General features: G+C 44.7%; 1 protein-coding gene across 4 annotated transcripts in view; it reads left to right on the forward strand.

The window, feature by feature from the left end:
* Nucleotides 1-26,376, forward strand: part of COCH (cochlin) — a 189,165-nt gene that overhangs the window by 143,401 nt on the left and 19,388 nt on the right. For all 4 annotated transcript variants that reach the window (XM_073577804.1, XM_073577806.1, XM_073577803.1 and 1 more), the window contains exons 4-6: nucleotides 506-662; nucleotides 3,536-3,669; nucleotides 12,134-12,196. In XM_073577804.1, the coding sequence (XP_073433905.1) occupies nucleotides 506-662; nucleotides 3,536-3,669; nucleotides 12,134-12,196 (354 nt within the window). The remainder of the gene's footprint in view (nucleotides 1-505; nucleotides 663-3,535; nucleotides 3,670-12,133; nucleotides 12,197-26,376) is intronic.

Consider the following 26,376-nt stretch of genomic DNA (forward strand, 5'->3'; position numbering starts at 1 on the left):
GGAGGTGGGAGTTTCAAGGAGTAGGGTAGAAGATGTGATCCCATCCCGTAGACAGACTCATATGACCCACCGTCTGGATCCAACAACCAAGAATCCAATTCCGGCAATTCTCTAAATATAACCCAGGAGGCCCAAGTATTATATACCTTCTCAGTGTTACCACCCACACTTTAATATAATGAGTGATGGTCTGTCTGCTGTCTCCAACATCATGTCCTCCCTCTACCTGAAACTTAATCTCTTCAAAATTGAACTCTTTGTGTTTCCTCCCTCTACTAAGCTACCTACGGGTTTTGGTACCTGAGTCAAACTTTTTAGAAAGTTCAGTTCGGGTACCAGAACCCGAACCCCATTGAAAATATGGTTACCCGGAACTGGTAAGAAAAGAAAAGAGAGGGCCCAAACACTCACTGTCCAGTACAAACACCAAACATTTCTGTCAAGATTGGCTCATCTCAAGTTCTGATGTATGACCAAGTTTATAACATGTCAATGTTACTTTCAGCTCCGGTGCCAGTAACCTGCTCTATGAGAGGAATGGATTTAAAAAGTGAATCTGCCCAAGTACAATGTCCCCCAGGGTGCACCGAGCAGCAACTCTCTGTATATGGAAATGCAATTTATGCCGCAATATCCAGCATATGTGGAGCCGCAATTCACCGGTATGTTGTATACATTGGCTATTTCGTCTTAAGACTACTGATATTATACAATATGTTAGTTTCCTACTCAGAAGTTTCTTTTGAGAAAAATGTAGCGCTAAAAATGTTTAAGCGTAACTAATTTATTTATTTTACATAAATAATTATGTTGAGCATGAAAAGTTAGTAAAAATTCATCAGCCGCTTTGAAATCGTCAAAAGTAATTGCAAAATTATGTGCAAGGAGAGTTTTTTTGAAGAGTTAAATTGGAGCAGGTCTGTTTCAAAATAGCTTGGCTCTTTCTATTCATTTCTAAAATAAAACTACTTTGCTGTTATGTTCAGTTTTTTTATTGCGTTTTTTCTGCCTCAGGCTTTGAAAAACACCTAGTGGGGAAAAAAGTGCATGTCACTTCTCTACTGCTGGAAAACACTCCAAACTAGGCATTAACTAATCGATTTGCTGCAAAAAGGGCTTCAGGAAAAAAAAACCCTCAAACACTTCAAAAGCTCAAAAGCACTTCATTAGACACTTCAGGAAACAAAACAAAAACTCCTCCAAAAATTCACCAAAGGTGGCGCATTTATTGAAGCAGTTTCTACTGGAAATCTGATTAGTGTTCATTCAGTTATTTGTATGTAACCCCTTCTCTTGTACAGCGCCATGTAATCAATGGTGCTATATAGATGATAATAATAATAATTCAGTAAAGCTTTTGAGCCACAAAAGTGTCATAATAGCCACATTATTTGCACAGTTGCACAAAAAAATTGCAAATTTTGGCAATTTCACGCAACTTTGGAACAGCTTCACTAAAATAGACAGAGCTGGGGAAGAGGCAAGGCAAGGGTGTGTCTATACCCCACTCCATCAAATTAATCAAATGCGGGTGTGCTTTCTCTTTCTACACCAAAAATGTTACTCCAGCTGTTTTTATTCAATATCTGTACTCGGTCTCTTTGTCAGGCCAAGTTCATACGTTCAGTATTACAAATACTAATGTAAAGTCCGCACGGAATGCGACGCTGCAGCTGCCGTGGTCTCGGACACTTGGAATGGCGGTGGCGTCAGGAGATCGAGTCTCATCGGGAGACCTGCCCCTGGGAGCCACTGACAATACCCGGACATCGGTCGGAGAAGAGGAGCGACTACGGGCCCCGCTGGAACAGCCATCAAAGGAATCTTCAGGGAGCCTCCCCGCGGAATCATCAGACCATGACTTTTTTAAATTAAAGGACATAGAGATTAAAGGTATTGAACCAGACAGTGGTCCTTCAGTCAGGTCCCTGATATCACGGACTCCCCAGAAGTATAGGCGGACGCTGACTATGACCTGGTAGGCGTAAGGCCTCGGTCATAGCGTTCCGGACAGTTGAGGGTGACAGAAGGGGAGAGTAGTGCGAGGTACACGCCGTAGAGTAGTCCGGGTGGACCTAGCCCAACCTGAAAGAAGTTGTCATGTGGCGTGCACGCCGGCGATTAGCGGTAGGCTGCTCGGAGCATGGTGCTCCCGGTTTAGTTCGGCCCCCCGCGTATGGCGGGTTTGGCCAACAACCGGTCCAACAACAGACAGTGGAAAAGCTTCAGGATGACGAAGGTAGGGAATACGATTGTCGAGGACGGCAATAGACAAAGGAAGGGGGAGTGTAGGGAAGGTGACCTGATGGACGGATTTGTCTGTAGGGAGAAGGGACAGTTGGTGCACTGTAGATGGATGTTTGTAATGACAAAAGGGAACAGCTGGGGAAAACGGAAAAGAAGTGCAGTATCTAAGTTTGACCACAAGATGGCAGGAGGGAGCGTGAGAACAGGACTTGACAGCAGCTTAAGGTTACGAAAATGCTTAGTCATGGGGGGTGGGGAGACAGGAACCCAGGAGGGGATTTCCCGAGGTGGGAGATAAATAGGACAGGAGAGGGTTCCAGATGGTTCCAGTCCTGGGAGGAGCTCAGAAGGAGAAGATACAGTGAAGGAGAATGAACAGTAGAGGAGAGCTCGACCAGGGGACTGAGGAGAAAAGAAGTCAGGGGGGTGGCCCCGACACGAAGAGCCGCAGAATAGACGAGGCCCCGGGGGTACCAAATTGACGACGACCTCGGACTGGTGAAGCGCTGGCGGTAGATAGGCCTAGGGCAGCCCCAGTGAAAGAGCCGCGAGGAACGTCACTACGACAGAAGGAAGGTGCAGGTACCCGGGCCTGAATACGGAGAGCTGTAAAGGTGCTGCGGTGTATTGTTATGGTCGTCAGACGGACGGCCAATAAACTCGGACCTGTGGTACCCGAAATTCTGCCTCCGTCTCGTCTCTGTGTCATCTGTGCGCGGTAAGCAGTGGACCACCCCCCAAACTGGGCCCTACTACAAATGGAATTTATAGAAATCTCCTGCCAACTTGGCTTTTTTATGAGGCTTAAACTGACTTTTGGGTCATTTTCAAATCCACAACATATCCATTTCTCTAGCGGGTACAATGAGTTTTATGTGCGGATTTCCCCATAGAATTGCATCACATGCGGAAAATACACAGGTAAAAAACACAGTTTTTTGTGCGTTACAGCTGCGGAAATGCACTAAAAAATGCAGGCAATCTGCACATGACTGCATCGATAAGGTTTTGTGAAAGTTAAATACCAGGAAGTATCAAAAACAAAGCAGTTTTATTTAAAACATGACAAAAAAAACCCTGATAAAAACTCATGTAAAAAAAACTAACAAAAAATGCAATGAAAAAGACACAAGTAATCTAATTTAGCTAATAGGTATAGAAATATTGGAAAAAAAAATCTACCAATGGCCATGGTGTTCAAAATTAATTTCTATTTCCTCTTGAAGAAAATTATCTGACAGTTGAACAATACATAAAATTTAATAAGACTAACTTTTGCTTTTTCTAGGGGGGTTATAGGCAGCAACGGTGGAACAGTGTCGCTACGTCGGCTTCCTGGAAATCAAAATTACCATGCGTTCTATGCTAATGGAGTGCAGTCCCAGTCACTGGGCAAGTGGTCTTCATCCTTCTCTGTATCCAGTGAGTATATTCATTTGTAAGCAGCTGGTTTTAAATGTAACTTTTATTCCGCACAATTATGTAACTTATGTGGTATAAAATTTTTTTACAATTAACACAATTTAAGAAGAATAATTTGTGAGCCTTACTAAAGCAGTTATATTTGTACTTCCTAAAATCCTTTTAATAGTATGTGCACGTAATTTTCTAGTGGAAATTGCTTCAGGAAACTCTCCTTTGGGTATATGCACACTTCATGTGCATATACACTTTGAGAAATTTTTCGGAGACTTTTTCATTTCCATTTTTCAAGCAAAAGACACTTCAGGAAACTTTTTTATCTTGAGTTATCAAACCTGAAATGTCTCTTAGGCCGGTTTCACACGTCAGACACTGACACACGTAGATACATTAAAATGAATGTGTCTCTGCACATGTCAGCGTGTTTTCACAGACACACGTCCGTGTGAAAAACACGAAGACATGTCAGTGTTCGTGGGAGTGGACGGTCCGCAAAAATGCTGAACACGTGCACACGGAGAACAGTTCACACTGTCCTCTGTGCTCAAGGACCTTTGCTGGGGAAGAAGCGCTACAGTAAGCGCTGTTCCTGGCGGCTGGTGCTGAACGCCGCTGTCATTCTCTCCTGCTCTGCCGGCAACAGCGATAAGGAGAGCAGAATGAATGAAAACCTGACGTGGGGTCCCCCTCTGTTTGTAAACCAACCAGACGAAACTTACAGCTGGGGGCTGCAGCCCTCAGCTGTCTGCTTCATCAAGGATGGTTCTGAAGAATAGAGGGGTCCCCATGCTGTTTTTTAATTATTTAAATAAATAATTAACCCCTTAATCCCATATGACGTAGTATCCCGTCCATGTGCCCTGGGACTTAATTCCCAGGGACGGGATAGTACGTCATAGCGATCAGCGGCGCCCACGTGGTGAGCGCCGCTTATCGCGGCCGGGTGTCAGCTGAATATCACAGCTGACACCCGGCACAATGTGTCAGGGGCGGTCACGGACCACCCCGACACGTTAACCACTTGCACACCGCGATCAAACACGATCGCGGTGTACCGGGGGTTAAAGGGAAGCATCGGCAGGGAGGGGGCTCCCTCCGTGCTTCCCGGAGCCCCCCACGGCAGCGCAATGTGCAGCACTGCTGCCGGGGGCTCCTTCCCTGCAGGCCCCCGAATCAAAGATGGCGACGGGGGCCTGCAGGGAGCCGGTTTCCTCAGTGCCTGCAAAGCGCAGGCACGAGGAAGCCTGCTGCACTGCCTGTGACAGATCGCTGATCTGTCACAGTGATCTGTGATGTGACAGATCAGCGATCAGCGATCTGTCACAGGACAGTGATGTCCCACCTGGGACAATGTAATAAAGTTAAAATAAAAAAATAAAAAAAAAGTGTTAAAATAATTTTTTTTAAAAATCGCCAAATAAATTAGAAGAAAAAAAAAATATTCCCCCAATAAATTCATTTTTTGGAAATAAAAAAAACCAAAACAATAAAAGTACACATATTTGGTATCGTCGCGTCCATAACGACCTGCTCTATAAAACAATATCATTAGTTAACCCCTTTAGCGAACCCCTTAAAAAATAAAAATAAAAAAACGAAGCAAAAAATAATGATTTATTATCATAGTGCCGAACAAAAAGTGCAATAACGCACGATCAAAAAGACGCATATAAATATCCATGGTACCGCTGAAAACGTCATTTTTTCCCGCAAAAAATGAGCCACCATACAGCATCATCAGTGATCAAATAAAAAAGTTATAGCTCGCAGAATAAAGCGATGTAAAAATAATAATTTTTTATATAAAATAGTTTTCATTGCATAAAACCGACAAAACATAAAAAAACGACCGAAATGAGGTATCGCTGTAGCCGTACTGACCCGAAGAATAAAGCCGCTTTATCAATTTTATCGCACGCGGAACGGTGTAAACGCACCCCCCCAAAAGAAATTCATGAAACGCTGGTTTTTGTTCATTCTGCGTCCCAAAAATCGGAATAAAAAGCGATCAAAAAATGTCACATGCCCGAAAATGGTACCAATAAAAACGACAACTTGTCCCGCAAAAAATAAGACCTCACATGACTCGGTGGGTCAAAACAGGGAAAAATTAAAGCTCTCAATATGTGGTGATGCAAAAACTATTTTTACAATAAAAAGCGTCTTTTAGCGTATGACAGCTGCCAAACATAAAACCAGCCATAAATAGTAAATCAAACCCCCCCGTTATCACCCCCTTAGTTAGGGAAAAATAATAAAATTAAAAGAAATTGTATTTATTTCCATTTTCCCATTAGGGCTAGGGCTAGGGTTAGGGCTAGGGTTAGGGCTGAGATTAGGGTTAGGGGTGTGTTGGGGTTATGGTTGGGGTTAGGGTGTCTGATCTCAATTCCAGCCAATTCTGGAGTTGAAAAAGTCAAATGGTGCTCCTTCCCTTCCAAGCTCTGCCATGCGCCCAAACAGTGTTTTACCCCCACATATGGGGTATCAGCCTACTCAGGACAAATTGCAAAACAACTTTTAGGGTCCAATTTCTCCTGTTACCCTTAGGAAAATAAAAAATTGGGGGCAAAAATATCATTTTTGTGGAAAAAAATGATTTTTTTATTTTCACGCCCGGGCGTTATAAACTTCTGTGAAGCACTTGGGGGTTCAAAGTGCTCACCACACATCTAGATAAGTTCCATGGGGGGTCTAGTTTCCAAAATGGGGTCACTTGTGGATTAGTTTCAATAGTTTAGGTACATCAGGGGCTCTCCAAACGCACATGACACCCGCAGACCATTCCATCAAAGTCTGCATTCCAAAACGTCACTACTTCCCTTCCGAGACCCGATGTGTGTCCATACAGTAGTTTTCTCCCACATATGGGGTATCAGCGTACTCAGGACAAATTGGACAACAACTTTTGGGGTCCAATTTCTCCTGTTACCCTTGGGAAAATAAAAAAATTGGGGACTAATTGATCATGTTTGTGGAAAAAATACGATTTTTTTATTTTCACACCCGGGCGTTATAAACTTCTGTGAAGCCCTTGGGGGTTCAAAGTGCTCACCACACAACTAGATAAGTTCCTTAGGGGTCTAGTTTCCAAAATGGGGTCACTTGTGGGGGGTTTCCACTGTTTAGGTACATCAGGGGCTCTCCAAAAGCAACATGACACCCGCAGACCATTCCATCAAAGTCTGCATTCCAAAACGTCACTACTTCCCTTCCGAGACCTGACGTATGCCCATACAGTAGTTTTCTCCCACATATGGGGTATCAGCGTACTCAGGACAAAATGGACAACAACTTTTGGGGTCCAATTTCTCCTGGTACCCTTGGGAAAATTAAAAAATTGGTGACTAAAAGATCATGTTTGTGGAAAAAATACGATTTTTTTATTTTCACGCCCGGGCGTTATAAACTTCTGTGACGCACTAAAGGGGTCAAAGTGCTCACCACACATCTAGATACGTTCCTTGGGGGGTCTAGTTTCCAAAATGGTGTCATTTGTGGGGGGTTTCCACTGTTTTGGTACATCAGGGGCTCTCCAAACGCGACACGGTGTCCGATCTCAATTCCAGCCAAAAAACGTCAAATGGCGCTGCTTCCCTTCCGAGCTCTGCCATGCGCCCAAATAGTGGTCTACCCCCACATATGGGGTATCAACGTACTCTGGACAAATTGCACAATAACATTTAGGGTCCTGTTACCCTTGGAAAAATAAGAATTGAGGGTGAAAAGATCATTTTTGTGGAAAAAATATGATTTTTGAATTGTACGGCTGTATGTTATAAACTTCTGTGAAGCCCTTGGGGGTTCAAAGTTCTCACCACACACCTAGATAAGTTCCTTGGGGGGTCTAGTTTCCAAAATGATGTCATTTGTGGGGGGTTTCCACTGTTTTGGTACATCAGGGGCTTTCTAATCGCGACATGGTGTCCGATCTCAATTCCAGCCAAAAACGTCAAATGGCGCTGCTTTCCTTCCGAGCTCTGCCATGCGCCCAAATAGTGGTTTACACCCACATATAGGATATCAGCGTACTCACGACAAATTGCACAATAACTTTTAGGTCCTGTTACCCTTGGGAAAATAAAAATTGGGGGTGAAAAGATCATTTTTGTGGAAAAAATATGATTTTTTATTTGTACCGCTGTACGTTATAAACTTCTGTGAAGCCCTTGTGGGTTCAAAGTTCTCACCACATATCTAGATAAATTCCTTGGGGGGTCTAGTTTCCAAAATGGGGTCACTTGGGGGGGGTTTCCACTGTTTAGATACATCAGGGGCTCTCCAAACGTGACATGGCGTCCAATCGGAATTCCAGCCAATTTTGTATTGAAAAAGTCAAACGGCGCTCCTTCCCTTCTGAGCTCAGCCATTCGCCGAAACAGTGGTTCCCCCCCACATATCAGGTATCAGCGTACTCAGGACAAATTGCACAATAAATTTTGCAGTCCAATTTCTCCTGTTACCCTTGGTAAAATAAAAAAAATTGAACCTGAAGTATTTTTTTTGTGAAAAAAAGTTAAATGTTCATTTTTTTTTTAAATATTCAAAAAATTCCTGTGATGCACCTAAAGGGTTAATAAACTTCTTGAATGTGGTTTTGAGCACCTTAAGGGGTGCAGTCTTTAGAATGGTGTCACTTTTGGGTATTTTCTATCATATAGACCCCTCAACGTGGCTTAAAATGTGATGTGGTCCGTAAAAATAAAATGGTGTTGCAAAAATGAGAAATCGCTTGTCAATTTTTAACCCTTATAACTTCCTAACAAAAAAAAATTTTGGTTCCAAAATTGTGCTGATGTAAAGTTAACATGTGGCAAATGTTACTTATCAAGTTTTTTGTGTGCCGTATCTCTGTGATTTAAGGGCATAAAAATTTAAAGTTGGAAATTTTTTTTCACAAATAAACGCAAGTTATTTGAATGAAATTTTTCCACTAACATGAAGTACAATATGTCACGAATCACCAGGATCCATGGAAGCGTTTCAGAGTTATTACCTCATGTCAGACAATGTCAGAATCACCAGGATCCATGGAAGCGTTTCAGAGTTATTACCTCATAAAGGGACAGTGGTCACAATTGTAAAAATTGGCCCGGTCATGAACGTGCAAACCACCCTTGGGGCTTAAGGGGTTTAAAACCCGGCGTGGGGTCCCCCTATTTTTGACAACCAACCTGACTAAAGCTGACAGCTAAGAGCTGATATTCTCAGGCTGGTAAGGGGCCATTGATCTTGGCCCCCCACAGCATAAAAACAGCAGCCCCCAGCTGCCCAGAAAAGGCGCATCTATTAGATGAGCCTAATCTGGAGCTTTGCCCAGTTCTTCCCATTTGCCCTGTAGCAGTGGCAAGTGGGGTAATAAGGGGTTAATGCCACCTTTCTATTGTAAGGTGATATTAATCCCGGATTAGTAATGGAGAGGTGTCAATAAGACACCTCTCCATTACTAATCCTATAGTAATTAAAGGGTTAAATAAACACACACATTAAGAGCAAAGTATTTTAATGAAAGAATACACTACACACAGTTTTAAAATCTTTATTACATTCCTAATTCCATTGCGACACCATCGATCTCCTGTAAAAAAGGTAGAAATAATAAAGCAACAATATACATTACCTGTGTGGCGCTCAGTCATGTCCCACGGCGTAAATCCATCTCAGGGGGTTAATAAGTTTACAGGCGGAGCGCTGTTAACACAGCCGCTCCTGACTGTAAACTACAGTAGAATGAATGGAAGTAGAGCGCAGACTCAGTGATGAGCAGTGACGTAACCACTAGTTACTGAGCGTGCGCCGGCTGATTCCATTCATCCTACAGTAGTTTACAGCCAGAAATGACTGTGTTAACAGCGCTCCGCCTGTAAACTTATTAACCCCCCAAGATGGATTTACGCTATGGGATGTGACTGAGCGCCGGACAGGTAATGTATATTGTTGCTTTATTATTTTCACCTTTTTTACAGGAGATTGATGGCGTCGCAATGGAATTAGCAGTGTAATAAAGATTTTAAAACTGTGTGTAGTGCATTCTTTCATTAAATACTTTGCTCTTATTATGTGTGTGTTTATTTAACCCTTTAATTACTATAGGATTAGTAATGAATAGTTGTCTTATTGACACCTCTCCATTACTAATCCGGGTTTAATGTCACCTTACAATAGAAAGGTGGCATTAACCCCTTATTACCCCACTTGCCACCGCTACAGGGCAAGTGGGAAGAACTGGGCAAAGCTCCAGATTAGGCTCATCTAATAGATGCGCCTTTTCTGGGCAGCTGGGGGCTGCTGTTTTTAGGCTGTGGGGGGCCAAGATCAATGGCCCTTACCAGCCTGAGAATATCAGCCCTCAGCTGTCAGCTTTAGTCAGGTTAGTTGTCAAAAATGGGGGGACCCCACGCCGGGTTTTTTAATTATTTATTTAAATAATTTAAAAAACAGTGTAGGGACCCCTCTATTCCTGAGAACCAACCTTGATGAAGCTGACAGCTGAGGGCTGCAGCCCCCAGCTGTAAGATTCGTATGGTTGGTTCACAAACAGAGGGGGACCCCACATCGGGTTTTCATTCATTCTGCTCTCCTTATCGCTGTTGCCGGCAGAGCAGGAGAGAATGACAGTGGCGTTCAGCACCAGCCGCCGGGAACAGCGCTTACTGTAGCGCTTCTTCCCCGGCGGCCGTCCATGTGGTCCTGATGCGGCACACAGTTGCCACACATGTGCCACACGGAGGTACCACGTATCCACACGGACACGGATAGCTCCGGTACCGTTTCCTCCAGTACTGGAATTATCTGGATGTGTGAGACCGGCCTTACTAGAGTTTTGTGTTCATTATCTGAGGATTTTATCTGGGTGTTTTTTGAATGCCACTAAGCAATAAAAAACTGTAGCATTTTTGCACCTTAAACACTAAAACATGGCACAAATAAATCCCTGAACATTTTGCAGGCATCTTTTAAGCCTTTCTATTGTCTTTGCTTTTACATAAAAATATATTTGTTCAAAGTTTTTGTGGTCATTACCTGAGGATTTTTCCTGGGTGTTTTTTGAACTCCATTAAGCAAATGGTGGTATTTTTGTGCTGGAAATGCTAAAATATAGAGCAAATAAATGGACATTTTCCAGATGTCTTTTAAGCCTTTCCATTTTCTTGTATTCTAAATATTGAGTGCCATTCTAGAGGGAAAACGTCAGAAGGATAGAGATGTCACTTTTTTCTTTGGGCCTTTTGAAAACTATAATTGTTTAAAAGAAGCTCAAAAGCCTGAATCCACAAATAGCAATTTGTTTTTATATAGAAATTAATTTGTTCAGTCTTTTGCACATGTGCACACAACGTCTTTTACAGTCAGGTTCATTCCGTAACCCACCTGAAGAAGCACTCAGTAAATGCTAAAAACAATGAACATGTGCAGCGCAATGTAAAAATTACATACTGTTCATACATTCAGTCTTCTGAGGTTCTTTTAACCACTTAAGGTTATCAAATACTTTAAGCGGTTAAAAGAAATTGTCCAGTCCATTTTTCAGGCGGCTCAAAACGACAACAAAAACGTTGCTTCAGGACAAAGGAAAAGGCTTATCCTGAAGAGTCTTACCCCTGAATGATTCGCCAGGTTCGCACACGCCTAAAAGACGTGCTGTGCACATACCTTTTGACTGATTTGTTGGTGTTTTTTTGGCATCGTTATTAGAGCTTTTGCAGTAGAAAAAAGATGCAGTGTGAACACACCCTTAGCATATGGATATTCTTGTGGACCTTCTAGATATTAAACGATGAGTTTTAATTAGGCTATGCTATTGGCTATCATGTTATGCTTTTCTTCCTGTTAGGCAAGGGGCCATTCGCAAATTTGTAATTGTCAACAGTACTACCCCTTGCAGATGGTTATCCAAAATTGCTGCAAATATCATCCCCTTTTGATGTTTTCATGTAAAGTATCGTGTCTTTGGCCTGCCATATCATTAAAATAATTTCCAAATGGATTTGATAAAGTTAATCAGGAGACTTACAATAATGAGTGATATGTGGAAGTCAAATTTAGAAAAGTGAGGCCATGTGCACACGTAGTGGATGGTGCTGCAGATTTTTCCATGCGGATTTGGAAAAATCTGTAGGTAAATCCGCAGGTCAAAAGACATGCGGTTTATCTGTGGATTAGCCTGCGGTTTTCCCCTGCGGTTTGACACCTGTACAATGGAGCAGGTGTGAAACCGCTGCGGATTCCGCACTAAGAATTGACATGCTGCGGATTTAAAACCGCGGAAAAATCCGCAGCATGTGCACAGCGTTTTTTGATTTCCATTGAATATAATGGTACTGTACACCGCAGCAAAATCTGCTGCGGTTCCGCAGGGCCAAAAATGCTGCAGATCCACAGCAGAATCCGCAACGTGTGCACATGGCCTGAAGAATATCTTGGTGATAATATAGTTTATGTTGTGTTTTTTTTCTTCTAATAGAGTATAAGACTCGAGAAATGGAAGTCGCTGGGAAACCTGTATCCACTAAGGCATCTGCTGCATGTGAGTAATAGGTCATATGCAAATCTGCCATTCATATAACTGAGCCTAATGTATATGGGATCCAAACTATTCTCAGAAAGCTGATTTCAGGAAAATGAGGGTCAGTCATGTTGAATTTCAAAAAGTCAAATTTTATAATGTTTTAGGATCAGACTACAACAGTTACCTAAAAAATGGAAGCTTCGCCCACACCCTCACCTCCAATGTACATGCAGAAGTGCACCTTCTTCAGTGTGTGGGAGGCTATGATAAGTCTGAGGATGTTTCTTCAGCTGCACCACAGAGAAATCAGATGAATGGCATTTCACATTGTGCTGAGATTTCCTGCTCTGAGGGATTTTAAATATACAAATATCCTCTTCACAGAGGAAGAGAGCTTGAACTCGAGATCAACCTTTTAATGAGCCTTGCCACATTGCTAAGAAAAAAAGAAAAGCAAGACTCACTATTTGCAGACACGTGTTTCAGGTTGTTTGCTCCTCATCAGTACATAGAAAGCTTGTTTTGGTGGGTGATAGGCCTGTGACTAGGAATGTTTCTCTTTGTGGAGAGTGCCAAGCAGATATAGCGAAATATTTAGTTAGTTGAAGGAAAAAAAGATCTAAGTTCATTAAGTTCAACCATTTATACTTAGAAAGCCTAGTTGGTCCAAAACAGGGGAAAAAAAAGACTCTTTAAATCAGAAATGCAATTTATTATCAAGTGGAAACCATTCTTCCTCATGCCTACTTCGATTTGGACAGATTCATTTATCAACATTTCACATTGAATGGGATGTCGAGCTGAAATGAGAAGTCTGCAGTTACTTTATGCCGCATTGTGACCTTATGTGATGTGCATACAACCCCAATTCCCCTGTATTCCCCAGCTTCTGTTAAAGGGAAACTATCACCAAAAAAACCGCTGTTACCCTGCAGATATGGGATTAATCTACAGTTTTAATAGTGTCACTAATCTGCCCAGCACCCACACGAAAGCTAATATTAAATTACATACATGAGGTCATGTAACCACCCACCACACAGTCTATACAGGGGAATCGTGACAGTATGCACATCACACATAGAATGACTGTAGACTTTACTTCAGCCCAAATAACTCCTTTAAACCAATCTGTCAGCAGGATTTCACCTTACAAACTATTTATATGCGCATGTAGCTCCTTCAAAGACAAGTCCAGGGATACCGTTACATTACCAGTTCATTCCTCTGTTACTAATAAATCAGCATTTATATCTATAAACAAAAAGGTTAAAGTAGTTTCAGAGCATGGAAGTTTATCCAAAGCCTCTTCCTCTCCGGCTCTATTTCCCACCAAGCCCTGTCACCAGAGGTGTACATAGAAACCACGGGGACCCACAGCAGAAGTCCTAATGGGGTCCCTGACACAAAACAAAATACAGTGGGCTCAGAAGAGCATATCTCACAACTTTGCAGCTCTTACAAAGTAATATTGCTACAATTTAAGCCTGCATTCTCACGTACTAAGATACCCCTTTCATGGTCCCCATGAGGTATGATACCCTTGCAGTGAATTCCTTCACAGTACCCACAGTAGCACACTATGTTGACCCTACAGTAAGCCCCTCCACACACACAAAATATGATACCCTCACATGGACCCCAACACAGTATGATGGCCCTATAGTACCCCACACACAGTATAATGGACCTGACACAGCCATCTACACAATATGATGGCCCCTACATATACAGTATTATAGCTCTACGTAAAGTATAATGGCCTCTACACAGTATGATGACCCTCACACAACCTTCACACAGTATAAAGAGCCCAACTCAACCTTCCAAACAGTATAATGGCTCCTTGCATAGCCCTGCAAACTGTATAATGACCCCCACACAACGCTCCACACAATATAATGGACCACACACAACCCTCCACATAGTTTAATGGACCACACATACTGTATAATGGCCTACACAGTATACTTGCCCCCACCTAACAGTATAATGGCCCCTAATATAGCCCTCCAAACAGTATAATTTGCCCCACACAGCCCTCCAAACAGTATAATGGTCCCCACATAATCCTTCAAACAGTATAATGGCCTCCATATAGCCCTCCCCATAGTATAACATCCCTCACATAGCTCCTGGTTTGAGGCAAGTGTGAGGATGCAGACTACTGCATGTTTCACCAAAAAAGTGTGTACTAGATAATGAAAGAAAATCCTTTTTTAAGTTGTTTTTTTTTTTAAGTTTTGTCAATCCTTTGCCCTCCATGGGACTTCCTCCTAAAAACCCCAAGCATGCTCTAACGCTCAAAGAACTTCAGAACCTGCTTAAAATAATAGATCACCTCAGAGATGCACCCAGTGTGGCTGAGACATGACCAAAAAGCAGTCAGATGATTGTTAAAGGCCATGCGGTTTTGCAGGTAAAATTACTGCAAAATCATGTGATCTTTGAATCGGTTGCCCACTAGTGGAAATTGAATCTCCTCTCCTGGACTGGTGCTGCTCCTCCATACCCATCAGCATCTAGCAGGGTTATTATGTGAGCATTACAGCCAATCTCAGGCTGCTGATTGGCTGCAACATTGATGTTTTTCAGAGGCAGAAGAAAAGTTTGTTTCTTCTACTTGGATGAAATGTGAATGTTGCAGCCAATCAGCAATAAATGACCTGCTGCAGTGCTCTTGTGACACCACGGCTCAATGTTTATCTTAGCAGATTGATTGGAGATGCAGGGCTTGGTATGGAGAAGTAGCACCTGTCCGGGAGAAGTGTATCAAAACTTTTTTTTATTATTATTTTCCACTCCCTGGGGCCATTATTAAGGGGTTGTTTAGTAGATGACAACCCTTTTAACAATCATTTTGAGAATCATGAAATTTGTGGTAAGACTGAATGTTTTCCTGCTGTGGTCACTACATGTGAAGTTACCATTCAAAACACATGCCATAAAGGTCACCTCTGGGATGCTCATCAATAAGGAGAATGGATATTACTGGTGGCTGCATCCTATATCGGTCAAAACAGCTGACATGTTCCCTTTAATGTATACATATACACTTGGTTGTGTATGTGAGTGTATCTTGATGTAGCAAAACTGTGGTGAGTATGTATAAGAGCTATGTGTATAGGAGAACTGTGTTTTTGTGTTTGTATATACAGTAGAACTGAGTGTGTACAGTGGCTTGATAAAGTATTCACCTCCTTGGATTTTTACCTATTTTGTTACATTACAACCTGTGTTAAATATTTGTGTAATCCGATAGTCTCAGTGTGGAAAGTGAGAAAAATATAGGCTTAAATTAAATTCACGGGATCAAATAACTAAAAATTGGCATACCAATACGTATACAACCCTTTGTGATGAAGCCCCTAAAAATTTCTGGTGCAAGCAATTACCTTCATAAGTCACATGCTCAGTGATAGGAAGTCCACCTGTGTGTAATGTAAGTGTCACATAGTCTGCCAGTATATACACTTTATCTTCTCTGAAAGGCCACAGAGGCTGCAACACCATTAAGCAAGAGGCACCACTAACCAAACAACACCATGAAGACCATGGAAACCTCCAAACAAGTCAGGGACAAAGTTGCAGAGAAGTATAAGTGAGGGTTGGTTTATATAAAAAAAATCCCAATCTCTGATGATCCCCAGAAGCACCATAAAATCAATGATCATCAAATGGAAAGAACATGGTACTACAACAAATCTGTCAAGAGAGGGCTGCCCACCAAAACTCTCAGCCCAGGCAAGGAGGGCATTAATCAGAGAGGCAGCACAGAGACTAAAGGCAACCCCTGAACGAACTGCAGAGTTCCCAAGCAGAGACTGGTGTAACTGTCCATACGACCACAATAAGCCATACACTTCAGAGAGGAAGCCTTTATGGAAGAGTGGTTAGAAAATAGCCTTTGCCTACACACAAAAATTGTAAGGCTCATTTTGAGTTTGCCAAAAGACATGTGGGAGACACCCCAAATATATGAAGAAAGGTGCTGTGGTCAGATGAGACCAAAGTTGAACTTTTTGTCCACCAAGTAGAGTTGAGCGAAACGGGTCGAAAAATTTCAAAAGTCGCCGACTTTTGGCAAAGTCGGGTTTCATGAAACGAAACCCAACCCTAGGATGAGGTCAGCCACGAGGTCGGCGACTTAAGCGCCAAAGTCACGTTTCAAAAGTTTGTTTTGCGCTCTTTTTCAGCCAATCAGGATCCACGGACACTGTGGGCAACGTGATGACATAGGCAGGGGTCACCACCATCTTTCAGAAGGGCATGCAAGTGATTGGCTTGCTTTGGTGGGCGTCACAGGGGGTATAAAAGGGCGTGCACGCCGACCGCCATGTTACTCATGCTGATCTCAGAATAGGGAGAGCTGCTGGTGATTCTGTAGGGAGAGCGTTAGGCAGGGAAGAAGACACCAAAAACTGCTTCTGCTGCTAGCGATTTTGCCTGTACAACACACCAGTCACTGTGTGTGCAGTGCAAGTGGAGGCTATATTTTGCTGGATCAGCAGTGTTGGTTGTTAGGCTGCCTTCTAAGGCTTCCTGACGGCTGCATTGCTGTTTCCCCACTGCTCTGCAAACTGCTTTTTTAAAAGCAATCCCAATTTTTTTTTTTTGTCCTGGTGAGGTACTGAACGTGCATTTTTTCACACCATACAGCGGTGCACACTCCTCACATAGTAACGTGTAACGGCTGTTATCACAGCCACAGTGAAGCTATCTGTGTGTCACTCTGTAAGAATAAGTCAAGGACATGTTCCGTTCTTACAGACCTGCACCTTCTAGTTTTGTCTAGTTTTCAAACAGTTAAATATATTTGCTGTTTGATCACATTCAAAACTATAGAGAGACAGCGTGTGTCAGTCCGTATACTTAAAAAACACGGAGCTTGACAATTTTACGTACGCCAGACAGCAGTGTACGAGCACGCTCCTCTCTCAGTACCGTGTAACGGCTGTTATCACGGCCACAGTGAAGCTATCTGTGTGTCGCTCTGTAAGGATAAGTCGAGGACTTGTTCCGTTCTTACAGACCTACACTCTAGGGAGATTCCTATTCTGCCCAATTCTATATACACCTTGTAGTTTGTCATACACTAGCCAATTTCTGCCTGTGACATAGCGCTGTGATATTCAGTGGGCCTCACACAATCCAAAAGTGTCCAGTGTCCACAAGTGTGTGCAGAAATTCAAAATCTCCGTTATCCTCTAGTGACATTTTTCACACCTGCGACATCGAGCCTGTGACATAGCACTGTGATATTCAGTGGGCCTCACACAATCCAAAAGTGTCCAGTGTCCACAAGTGTGTGCAGAAATTCAAAATCTCCGTTATCCTCTAGTGACATTTTTCACACCTGCGACATCGAGCCTGTGACATAGCGCTGTGATATTCAGTGGGCCTCACACAATCCAAAAGTGTCCAGTGTCCACAAGTGTGTGCAGAAATTCAAAATCTCCCCTGTCCTATAGACACCTTGTGCCTTGTTTTACATTACTATATAGTTTGTTGGATTTTGTCTACATTTCTACCAAAAATGAGGAAGGCTGGTGGAAGAGGCCGTGGAATTGGGCGGGGGTTGGCAGCTGGTAATGATGGTGTTGGTGGTGGATCTGATGGTAGTGGCAAAAGCAAAATAGGACCGAATGCAGGAGGTGTTGAGCCTGCGTCATCGTCTGGCTCCACAAGGCCTCGAAGGCTTAGTTTTCTAGGAGTTGGCAAATCGCTTTTAAAGCCAGAGCTTCAGGAAAATGTTTTGGCTTACATTGCTGACTCAGCCTCCAGCTCTATCGCCTCCTCTTCTGAAGTTGTAAAAAATAAAAGCACTGAGTCGTCATTGGAGGCTCATGTTCATGAACCACACCTTTCCTTGTGTCCTTCACCCCAACCAAGATTGAAGGATGATGCAGGCCATACTACTGATTACTCCATGGAGCTGTTTTCACATACCATGCCTGGATTATCAAGTGAAATGGTGAATTACCCAGGCCAAGATGAATCTGACATGGAGTGCACTGATGCACAGCCACTGATAGATGATTCTGCTGGTACATTCACTCAGAGCACTACATTGTCCTCGCAGTGTATAGAGCCAGATTCTGACCCTGATGAGACTCAGGTGCCCCTTCCCGCACACTATACCACCATACGCGGTGACACAGAGGAAGGTGCACATGACATTGAAGAGGAGGTGATGGATGACCCAGTTGTTGACCCAGATTGGCATCCATTGGGGGAAGAGGGTGCTGCTTCCAATAGCTCAGATGAGGAGGAGGAGCATCCACAGCAGACATCGACATCACAACAGCTGTTATCTGGCAGGCCCGGAGCACTGCAAAGACAGGTTCCAAAAATCAAAAGAGTTGCTGGACAGCTTGTCCAGAGGGTCAAAATATCACAGCGTGCTAGGCCGCAAAATGTCTGCCAAAGTAGGAAGAGTGCAGTGTGGCACTTTTTTGAACAAAATCCTCATGATCAGGCCAAGGTTATTTGTAAGAAGTGCGCAAAGACCTTTAGCCGAGGGAAAAATCTGAAAACTTTGAATACCAGTTGCATGCTTAGACATTTAACCAGCATGCACTTCCAAGCGTGGACACACCAAACCTCAAGTACCACATGTGCAACTGATCACAAAGAAGGTAGTCAGCAAATGCTACATTGTTTCCCCCACTGTAAGCCCACCGGTTAGCACAGCAGCAAATGTTGAGGTGTCGTTGCAAGGCCACAGCAGTCAGGGAATCCCACTGTTATATCACCGAAAGACTGAATCTAGGCCATCAGAAAGAACACCAACTCCATCACCATCATCAACCCTCTCTCAGTCCGCCCTGTCCACCGCTACTTCCACCATATGCAGCTCTCAAGTCCAGCTCACCCTCCCAGACACTATGAGTAGGTCAAGAAAGTACTCAGTCTCTCATCCGCGTACACTGGGTTTGAACGCCCACATTGCCAAACTAATCTCGTTAGAGATGATGCCCTATCGGTTGGTGGAAAGCGCAGCTTTCCGCGAACTCATGGCCTATGCAGTACCACGCTATGACCTACCCAGTCGCCACTTCTTCTCTCGCAAAGCCATCCCAGCCCTCCACCATCATGTGAAAGACCGCATTGTCCATGCACTCAAGCAGTCAGTGAGTGGAAAGGTGCACCTCACAACTGATGCATGGTCCAGTCGGCATGGCCAGGGCCATTACGTGTCCATCACTGCGCACTGGGTTAATGTGGTGGATGCAGGGTCCACAGGGGACAGCGGTGGTGGGACAGTGCTGCCTATCCCACGGTATAGGAAACAGTTGGCTCTAGGCGTTCGACGACCCTCCTCCTCCTCCTCCTTCTCCAGAAGCGAAAGCTCGTCCACAGAGCGCAGTCATACGAGCACTCCATCTGCAGCTGCCACTGTTGCACATGAGGTGTCCCCCTATCGAGCAGCTAGTGGAAAGCGTCAGCAGGCTGTGTTGCAGATGATGTGTTTGGGCGACAGACACACCGCCGAGGTGCTGGCCGAGTACTTTCAGCGACAAACTGAGTCATGGCTGGGCAGTGTACATCTTGAGGCAGGCAAGGTAGTTAGTGATAACGGCCGTAATTTTGTGGCAGCCATAGCCCTTTCAAAACTCAGCCACATAGCTTGCTTGGCTCACACCTTGAACCTGGTGGTGCAGTGCTTCCTCAATAATTATCCGGAGTTAACAGCCCTGCTCCAGAAGGTGCGAAGACTGTGCGCGCACATCCGCCGGTCGCCTGTACACTCCATTCGTATGCAGAAGCTGCAGCGATTGCTTCACCTTCCCAACCACCGCCTCATTATCGACATCGACATGGTTGAGCAGCTGTGCGAGCAGAGGCAGGCCATAATGCATTTGTGGGAGGATACACGGCCAGGCACTTTGAGAGCAGACATGGAGTTGACAGGTGTGCAGTGGTCGAAGCTGAAAGACCTCTGTAAAGTCCTTCAGTGTTTTGAGGAATGCACACGGCTGGTAAGCGCAGACGACGCCATCCTAAGCATGAGCATCCCACTTATGCGTCTGCTCATGCAAACTTTGACGCACCTTAAGGAGCAGGCGTCTGCAGCCAATCTTGACGAGGAGGAAGAGGTGGAGGGAATCCTTGATGACATTCAGCCATTGTCTGCTCAGGGACCTCTCCTGGACGAGGTGGAGGAAGAAGAGGAGGAGGAGGATGATGATGGGGATGATTACTTAGGGGAGGAGGATGCATCTCGTGGGGCAAGTGAAAATGTTGGCGTGGCAAGGTCTGGTACAGGGTTTGTGCGTGACTGGAGGGATGTGGTTTTGCCAGAAAGTGCTCCTCCACCCAGCACTCGCAGTGCATCATTGACACCGGGAACATTGGCCCACATGTCAGATTATGCCTTGCAGATCCTAAAAAGGGACCCACGCATTGCCAAAATGATGAACGATGACGACTCCTGGTTGGCCAGCATCCTGGATCCACGCTATAAAGGCAAATTACAAAACATCATGCCACAGGAGAACCTTGACCTAATATTGGCTACTAAACAAGCAACTCTGGTTAACCGGTTGGTTGAGGCATTCCCAGCACACAGCAGCGGTGATGGTTCTCACACGAGCCGTACGGGCCGGGGGCAGCTTGGCAGAGGTGTTCGTGGTGCACACAGCAGAAGTGGCGTTGGAGACAGGGGTTTCATGACAATGTTGTGGACTGATTTTTCACGGACCGCTCACACAACTGTTAATACAGCATCGATGGAAAGTGACAGGAGACAGCAGTTGTCAACTATGGTTAACAACTACTTTTCCTCCCATATCGATGTTCTCCCGCACAGGTCATTACCCTTTGACTATTGGGCCGCTAAACTGGACACCTGGCCTGAATTGGCACAATATGCCTTACAGGAGCTCGCTTGCCCAGCTGCAAGTGTGCTATCGGAAAGAGTCTTCAGTGCAGCTGGATTAATCCTGACAGAAAAAAGGACCCGTCTGTCAACCCAAAATGTGGATGATCTAACCTTCATTAAATTGAACCATGCATGGGTTTCCAAGGATTTTGTCCCACCTTCCCTTGATGACACATAGGTTGCCAGAAAAATGTCTTGCTTTGGTCCTCCTCCTATTCCGCGAACTTGACCTATTTCGCCTTTTGCAGCAGCTGAATGACCCACATCTACATATGTCACTTTGTAAACCTCCCTAAGTGGGCGGCCCCCCACCATGGCCAGGGTCACCACCTAGCGCACAAAACCGTGCGAGTGCCGTTGCCCTGGACAGGTGGGTAGGCTGACTCTTGGGCGCGGGCACTGGCATAGGGTCCCTCATAGTGCAATCAAGTGTCTCTGACAGTGGTGGTGCACACCCGCCGTCAGACACACCGCCGTACTATGAGGGGTCCAGTGCCAGTACCGACGCCCACGAGTGTGCCCCCTTTGCTTGGGCAGGGCCCCAGCATTTGCAATGTTTACCTCTCCCTGCTCCTCCGCTGTGTAGTCTGGGCTGTCAAATCCTTCACTGGGACTACCACTACAAATTGAGCGAACTGAAAGATGATGGTTAAGATGTAGCTATGCCCTGTCCTGCTGGCCGGGCTCTAGCTCCAGATGATCAGTGGCTTCCATTTCTTATGGACGTCGACTCACAATTACATGCAGAGGTGGTTTATCATCAGCTTTCACAGATTTCCTACTCACAAACGTGTGACATTCCGGCGCACATTTCAAAATGTGCCCTCTCATGCCAATCAAATAGAATCACCTACGGCCTGTGGCTTCTGTCTTTTGCACTCCAAAGTTACGTGACAGATCATGATAGCCAGTGAGCACCATGTTTACATCGCTCCCTGTGATAAAAATTGGATTGAGATGAGTAACAGTGATGGAATCAACGGAAGTGCGATACAGCAAGACTTTATTCACAAAAAAATGTTTTCACTGTCTCAACACACAAATTAATTGAGGGTCAGCATCGCCTATGAGAATTGTGACGGAAGTTTTTCCCGTGAATAATAATTCCTAGATTTCTGCAATCAATAGCCTTTATGTCACTAATTGTATGCATCTCATTTCCTATTGCAGAGAGGCTGGACTGTATTACTGAGACAGAAATATATATGAAGATTTAAAAATAACACCAAAAGTATATAGTTGTGTACGCCTCAAATGCATTTCCTTTTTTCCACTTTTTATATTGCTGTGTAATCCATACTGAGAACACGGAGATTTTACATGTTTAAACTATGCTATATATACCTGCTATCCAGTGATAAAGTACCCTTTCTCAACTTTGTACAATCTGGTCAAATCCATACTGGGCCTGAGAACATCTGAGTCTGCCTCCTGTTCTATAGACATATATTTTTAATGTGTAAACTAGGCTACATATATACGTGTTATCCAGTGAAACTGTACCCTTTATCAACTTTCTACAATGTTGTTGAATCCATACTGGGCCTGAGAACGGCTGCCGAGCTGTTAAGCAAGCTACAGCACCTGTGGGTTGGACACGTAATTTTTTCAGGAATGACGGTTAGGCCTAACTCCGGAATTGCGGTTGACCTGAACTTACTGGGAAATCATCGCTCGCGGAGAATAATCTGAATCCCAGATCCCCATCACTAACGGAGTTCAGCAGGTTATCTGCACCTGTAAGCGACAAAAGCTGGTCCTTTCAGTGTAGCGTGCATGCAGCCCCAGACATGTACTGGAATGCTAGACTTGTTATTGCTCAATCTTACGTGCCACAGCCTCGCGTATCCCTCTAGTAAGCTTGACGCGTACCGCGGGGCCATGCCGGAGTCTCGGTCGTTAACGGAATAAAGTTGAGAAATCGCTAGCACAACTACAAACGGACATACCACACCACACACAGAATCGACAAAGCTTGCAATCTGTCCATCTTTTCTGTAGCTTGTATGGTAGTGGTTTCCCAGGTGCAGTCCAATTAAGCCACAGGCTCCACTCCTGGTGGTGCCCTTTTGGACATTCCTTTAAGGTTCAGCTTTGCAATCATACTGCCCCCGGAAACCAAAAACTTTGCCTTCAGGGATGCTGTTTGGAGGTTCGTGGGAATAACGCCGCCCGATCAGCAGTCGGCATATGGGTCGCCCTCCCAGGGCTGTGGGATACTCGGTACCGGGCCGGTGTCAGTGGGATGTGTCACAGCAGCGGTGACCCGAACGGTGGCCCTGGGCGCCCATGTAAATGGCGTGGTATAATGGTAAAGAGTTTATATAGATAGTTTGACGCCACCTGTGGTGTTCGGCAACATAGATGTTAGGCCGACGCTGCATGCAGATCCTCTGGGACTGATGGTGTTGTGCAGCAAAGATGGTGAAGCTCCCCACAGGTGGAGCTGGAGTCCCAGGGAAGTGTAGATGTAGTGATGGGGGAATGGCACAGGCGGTGTAGGTGCTGGTACCTAGATGTAGCGGTGCTGGAATAACTGTAGGACACCAGAGCGTGCAGTTCCAAAGCTTTACTCACAGTCTGCAGGATACACAGATGCCTGCCTCCGTGCTGTGTCCTCCGGGTCAGGACCTCTGCCAACCTCCGGGACCAGAATGGAAAGCTCCCTTCCAACACTCCGCCAACATGTACCTTCCTGAACGTCTCCTTTCTAGCGCTTGTGGGGGAAGCACTCACAGGACCGTGGTTCACTGAAACGCCTCCTGTCTAACAGATGTTCCTCAGACTTTACTTGTATGGCAGACAGCTGTAGCCTTTTCCTTCTGCCTCGCACACATCAATGCTGGGGCCTCTGAGCCTTAGTTGGGTACAGAGCATTTATAGCTGCTACTTCCCTCGGTTTCTGCTGCAGGAACGTCAGTGTCCCTACAAACTCGGAGACCGGAATCCGGACCATGCGCTCCAGCTAGGAGTGAGCCTTAACTCTGCTCATCCTCCAGCTCCCCTTCTCACGTCCACACACTTCCCCTTCCCTGCACAGAGTGCCCTAACTTACCTCCTCCCGACCACAGAGAGCAGCTCCTCAGCAGTCAGGTTCAGAGGTCTCCCTGCTGGCCTGGAGTGGGAAATGTGTTGTGTGTTGGTTTCACTGCTAGAGAGATCCTTCGTTGCTCCCAAGCTTGACAACACACTCCCTAGGAGGAAGGCAATGCCACAGTGGCGACCGTACTCTTGGGGACGCCACAAGTGCACTGAGGCCCAGCCACTGCTGGATGTTGCTGCTGGTACATTGACCCAGACCACCACATTCCCCTCGCACTCTACACAGCCAGAATCTGACCCAGAGGAAACTCAGGTTCCCCTTCCCGCATACTATACCACCTTACACGGTGACAAAGAGGAAGGTGCAGATGAAAGTGCAGGTTCCTTGAGCAGGTGGGGGGGCATACTCATGGGCGATGGCACCGCATAGTACGCAAAAGTGTCTCAGCCGGTGGGAGGGCCTAAACAGCCAAGTGCAGTGAGATGGAAGATGGGGACGACAAGGAGTTCAGAGTAGTGCAGGGATTCCCTAGCAAGGAGACTTATGTAATTGTTTTCAATGTTGGGACAGCAATTTTTGGGGAGCACTATACTCTGGTGAATGATATATGGGGCGCACCATACACTGGAGCATTCCAAAGGTGGACATCAGACACTGGAGCAGCATTTACAGGGCCCATTATACACTAGAGCAGTAGAAATGGGGCCCATTATATATGGAGCATTATTTGGGCCCATAAGACAGTGGAGCTTCATCCATTCTTTGGAATGCACTTCCCAGGTCAATACGATTAGTCCCCAATCCCCACAATTTTAAGCGTGTCCTGAAAACGCATTTATTCAGACTGGCCTATCGCCTCAACACATTAACCTAACCTATCCCTGTGTGGCAGAGCCAAAAGTTTTACCATAACCAGGTTCCCAGCATCATGTTCCCACATGCTTTATGCATCCATTAGCCCTCTGTGTCTGTACTGTTACACACTTAACATTATGGCTGGTCCATACAATCAGGGCAACTGTTACCACCCACCTTTCGTGTCTACCTCTTTCCTCATAGACTGTAAGCTTGCGAGCAGGGCCCTCACTCCTCTTGGTATTTGTTATAATCTACTGTATGTGATTATTGTTATGCTGTAATGTCTATTGTCTGTACAAATCCCCTCTGAAATGTAAAGTGCTGCGGAATATGTCGGCGCTATAAAAATAAAATTTATTATTATTATTATTATTATTATCCATTGGGACCAACATATACTGTAGCATTATGTGGAGCTTATCATATATGGTTTGAAACATTATATGGGAATAATGATTCCGTATGGAGAAATATATGGGCCTCATTACTCTGTATAGCGCACTAAGCGCTGGCCATAATACTGTATGGAGTTATATACTGTCCGTTTTTGGAGGTATTGGAGAATTTAAAATGGATATCAGTCATGAGATGTAAGAAGTGAAGTATTTTTCATTGTACTATACTGCTATTTCTCTGCCATATCGGAGCATCATGAGTTGTGGTATGTGTTAAAGGGGCGCTCTTTGGCCCTGGGCCCACGAAAACCTGGAGCCAGCCCTCCCCCCCCACAACTGTAGCCAAATAACCCCCATTTTTCAGTGCATAACTAGTATTATGAAGTTAATTAAGGTTGACAAGCTTCAGTAACAAGAATTTATGCTTTTGGCATTCAAATGGGCACTGTTGGTGTGTTTCCTGTCCTCCTCTCACTGCCGACTTTAATTCTCCATTGACTTACATTGGGTTTCGTGTTTCGGGACGACCCCGACTTTTCCCTATAGTCGGCCGATTTTGCTCGACCCGACTTTTGGAAAAGTCGGGTTTCATGAAACGAAACTCGACCCTAAAAAAACAAAAGTCGCACAACACTACCACCAAGGTAAACGCTATGTCTGGCACCAAACCAACACAGCTCATCACCTCAAGAACAGTGAAACATGGTGGTATTAGCATCATGCTCTAGGGATGTTTTTCAGCAGCAGGGAACGGAAAAAACGTCCAAGTCGAGGGGAAGATGGATGGTGCAAAATACAGGGATATTATTGAGCAAAACCTGTTTCAGGCTGACAGTGATTTGAGACTGGGACGGAGGTTCACCTTCCAACAAGACAATGACCCAAAGCATATTGCTAAAGCAAAATCCGAGTGGATTAAGGGGAAATGTGTAAATGTTTTGGAGTGGCCTAGTCGAAGCCCAGACTTTAAGCCAATTGAGAATATCTGGTAAAACTTGAAGATTGCTGTTCACCAGAG

The sequence above is a fragment of the Dendrobates tinctorius genome, unplaced genomic scaffold, assembly GCF_039654945.1.
Source record: "Dendrobates tinctorius isolate UK_male_01 unplaced genomic scaffold, ASM3965494v1 ptg000057l, whole genome shotgun sequence".
Lineage (NCBI taxonomy): Eukaryota > Metazoa > Chordata > Amphibia > Anura > Dendrobatidae > Dendrobates > Dendrobates tinctorius.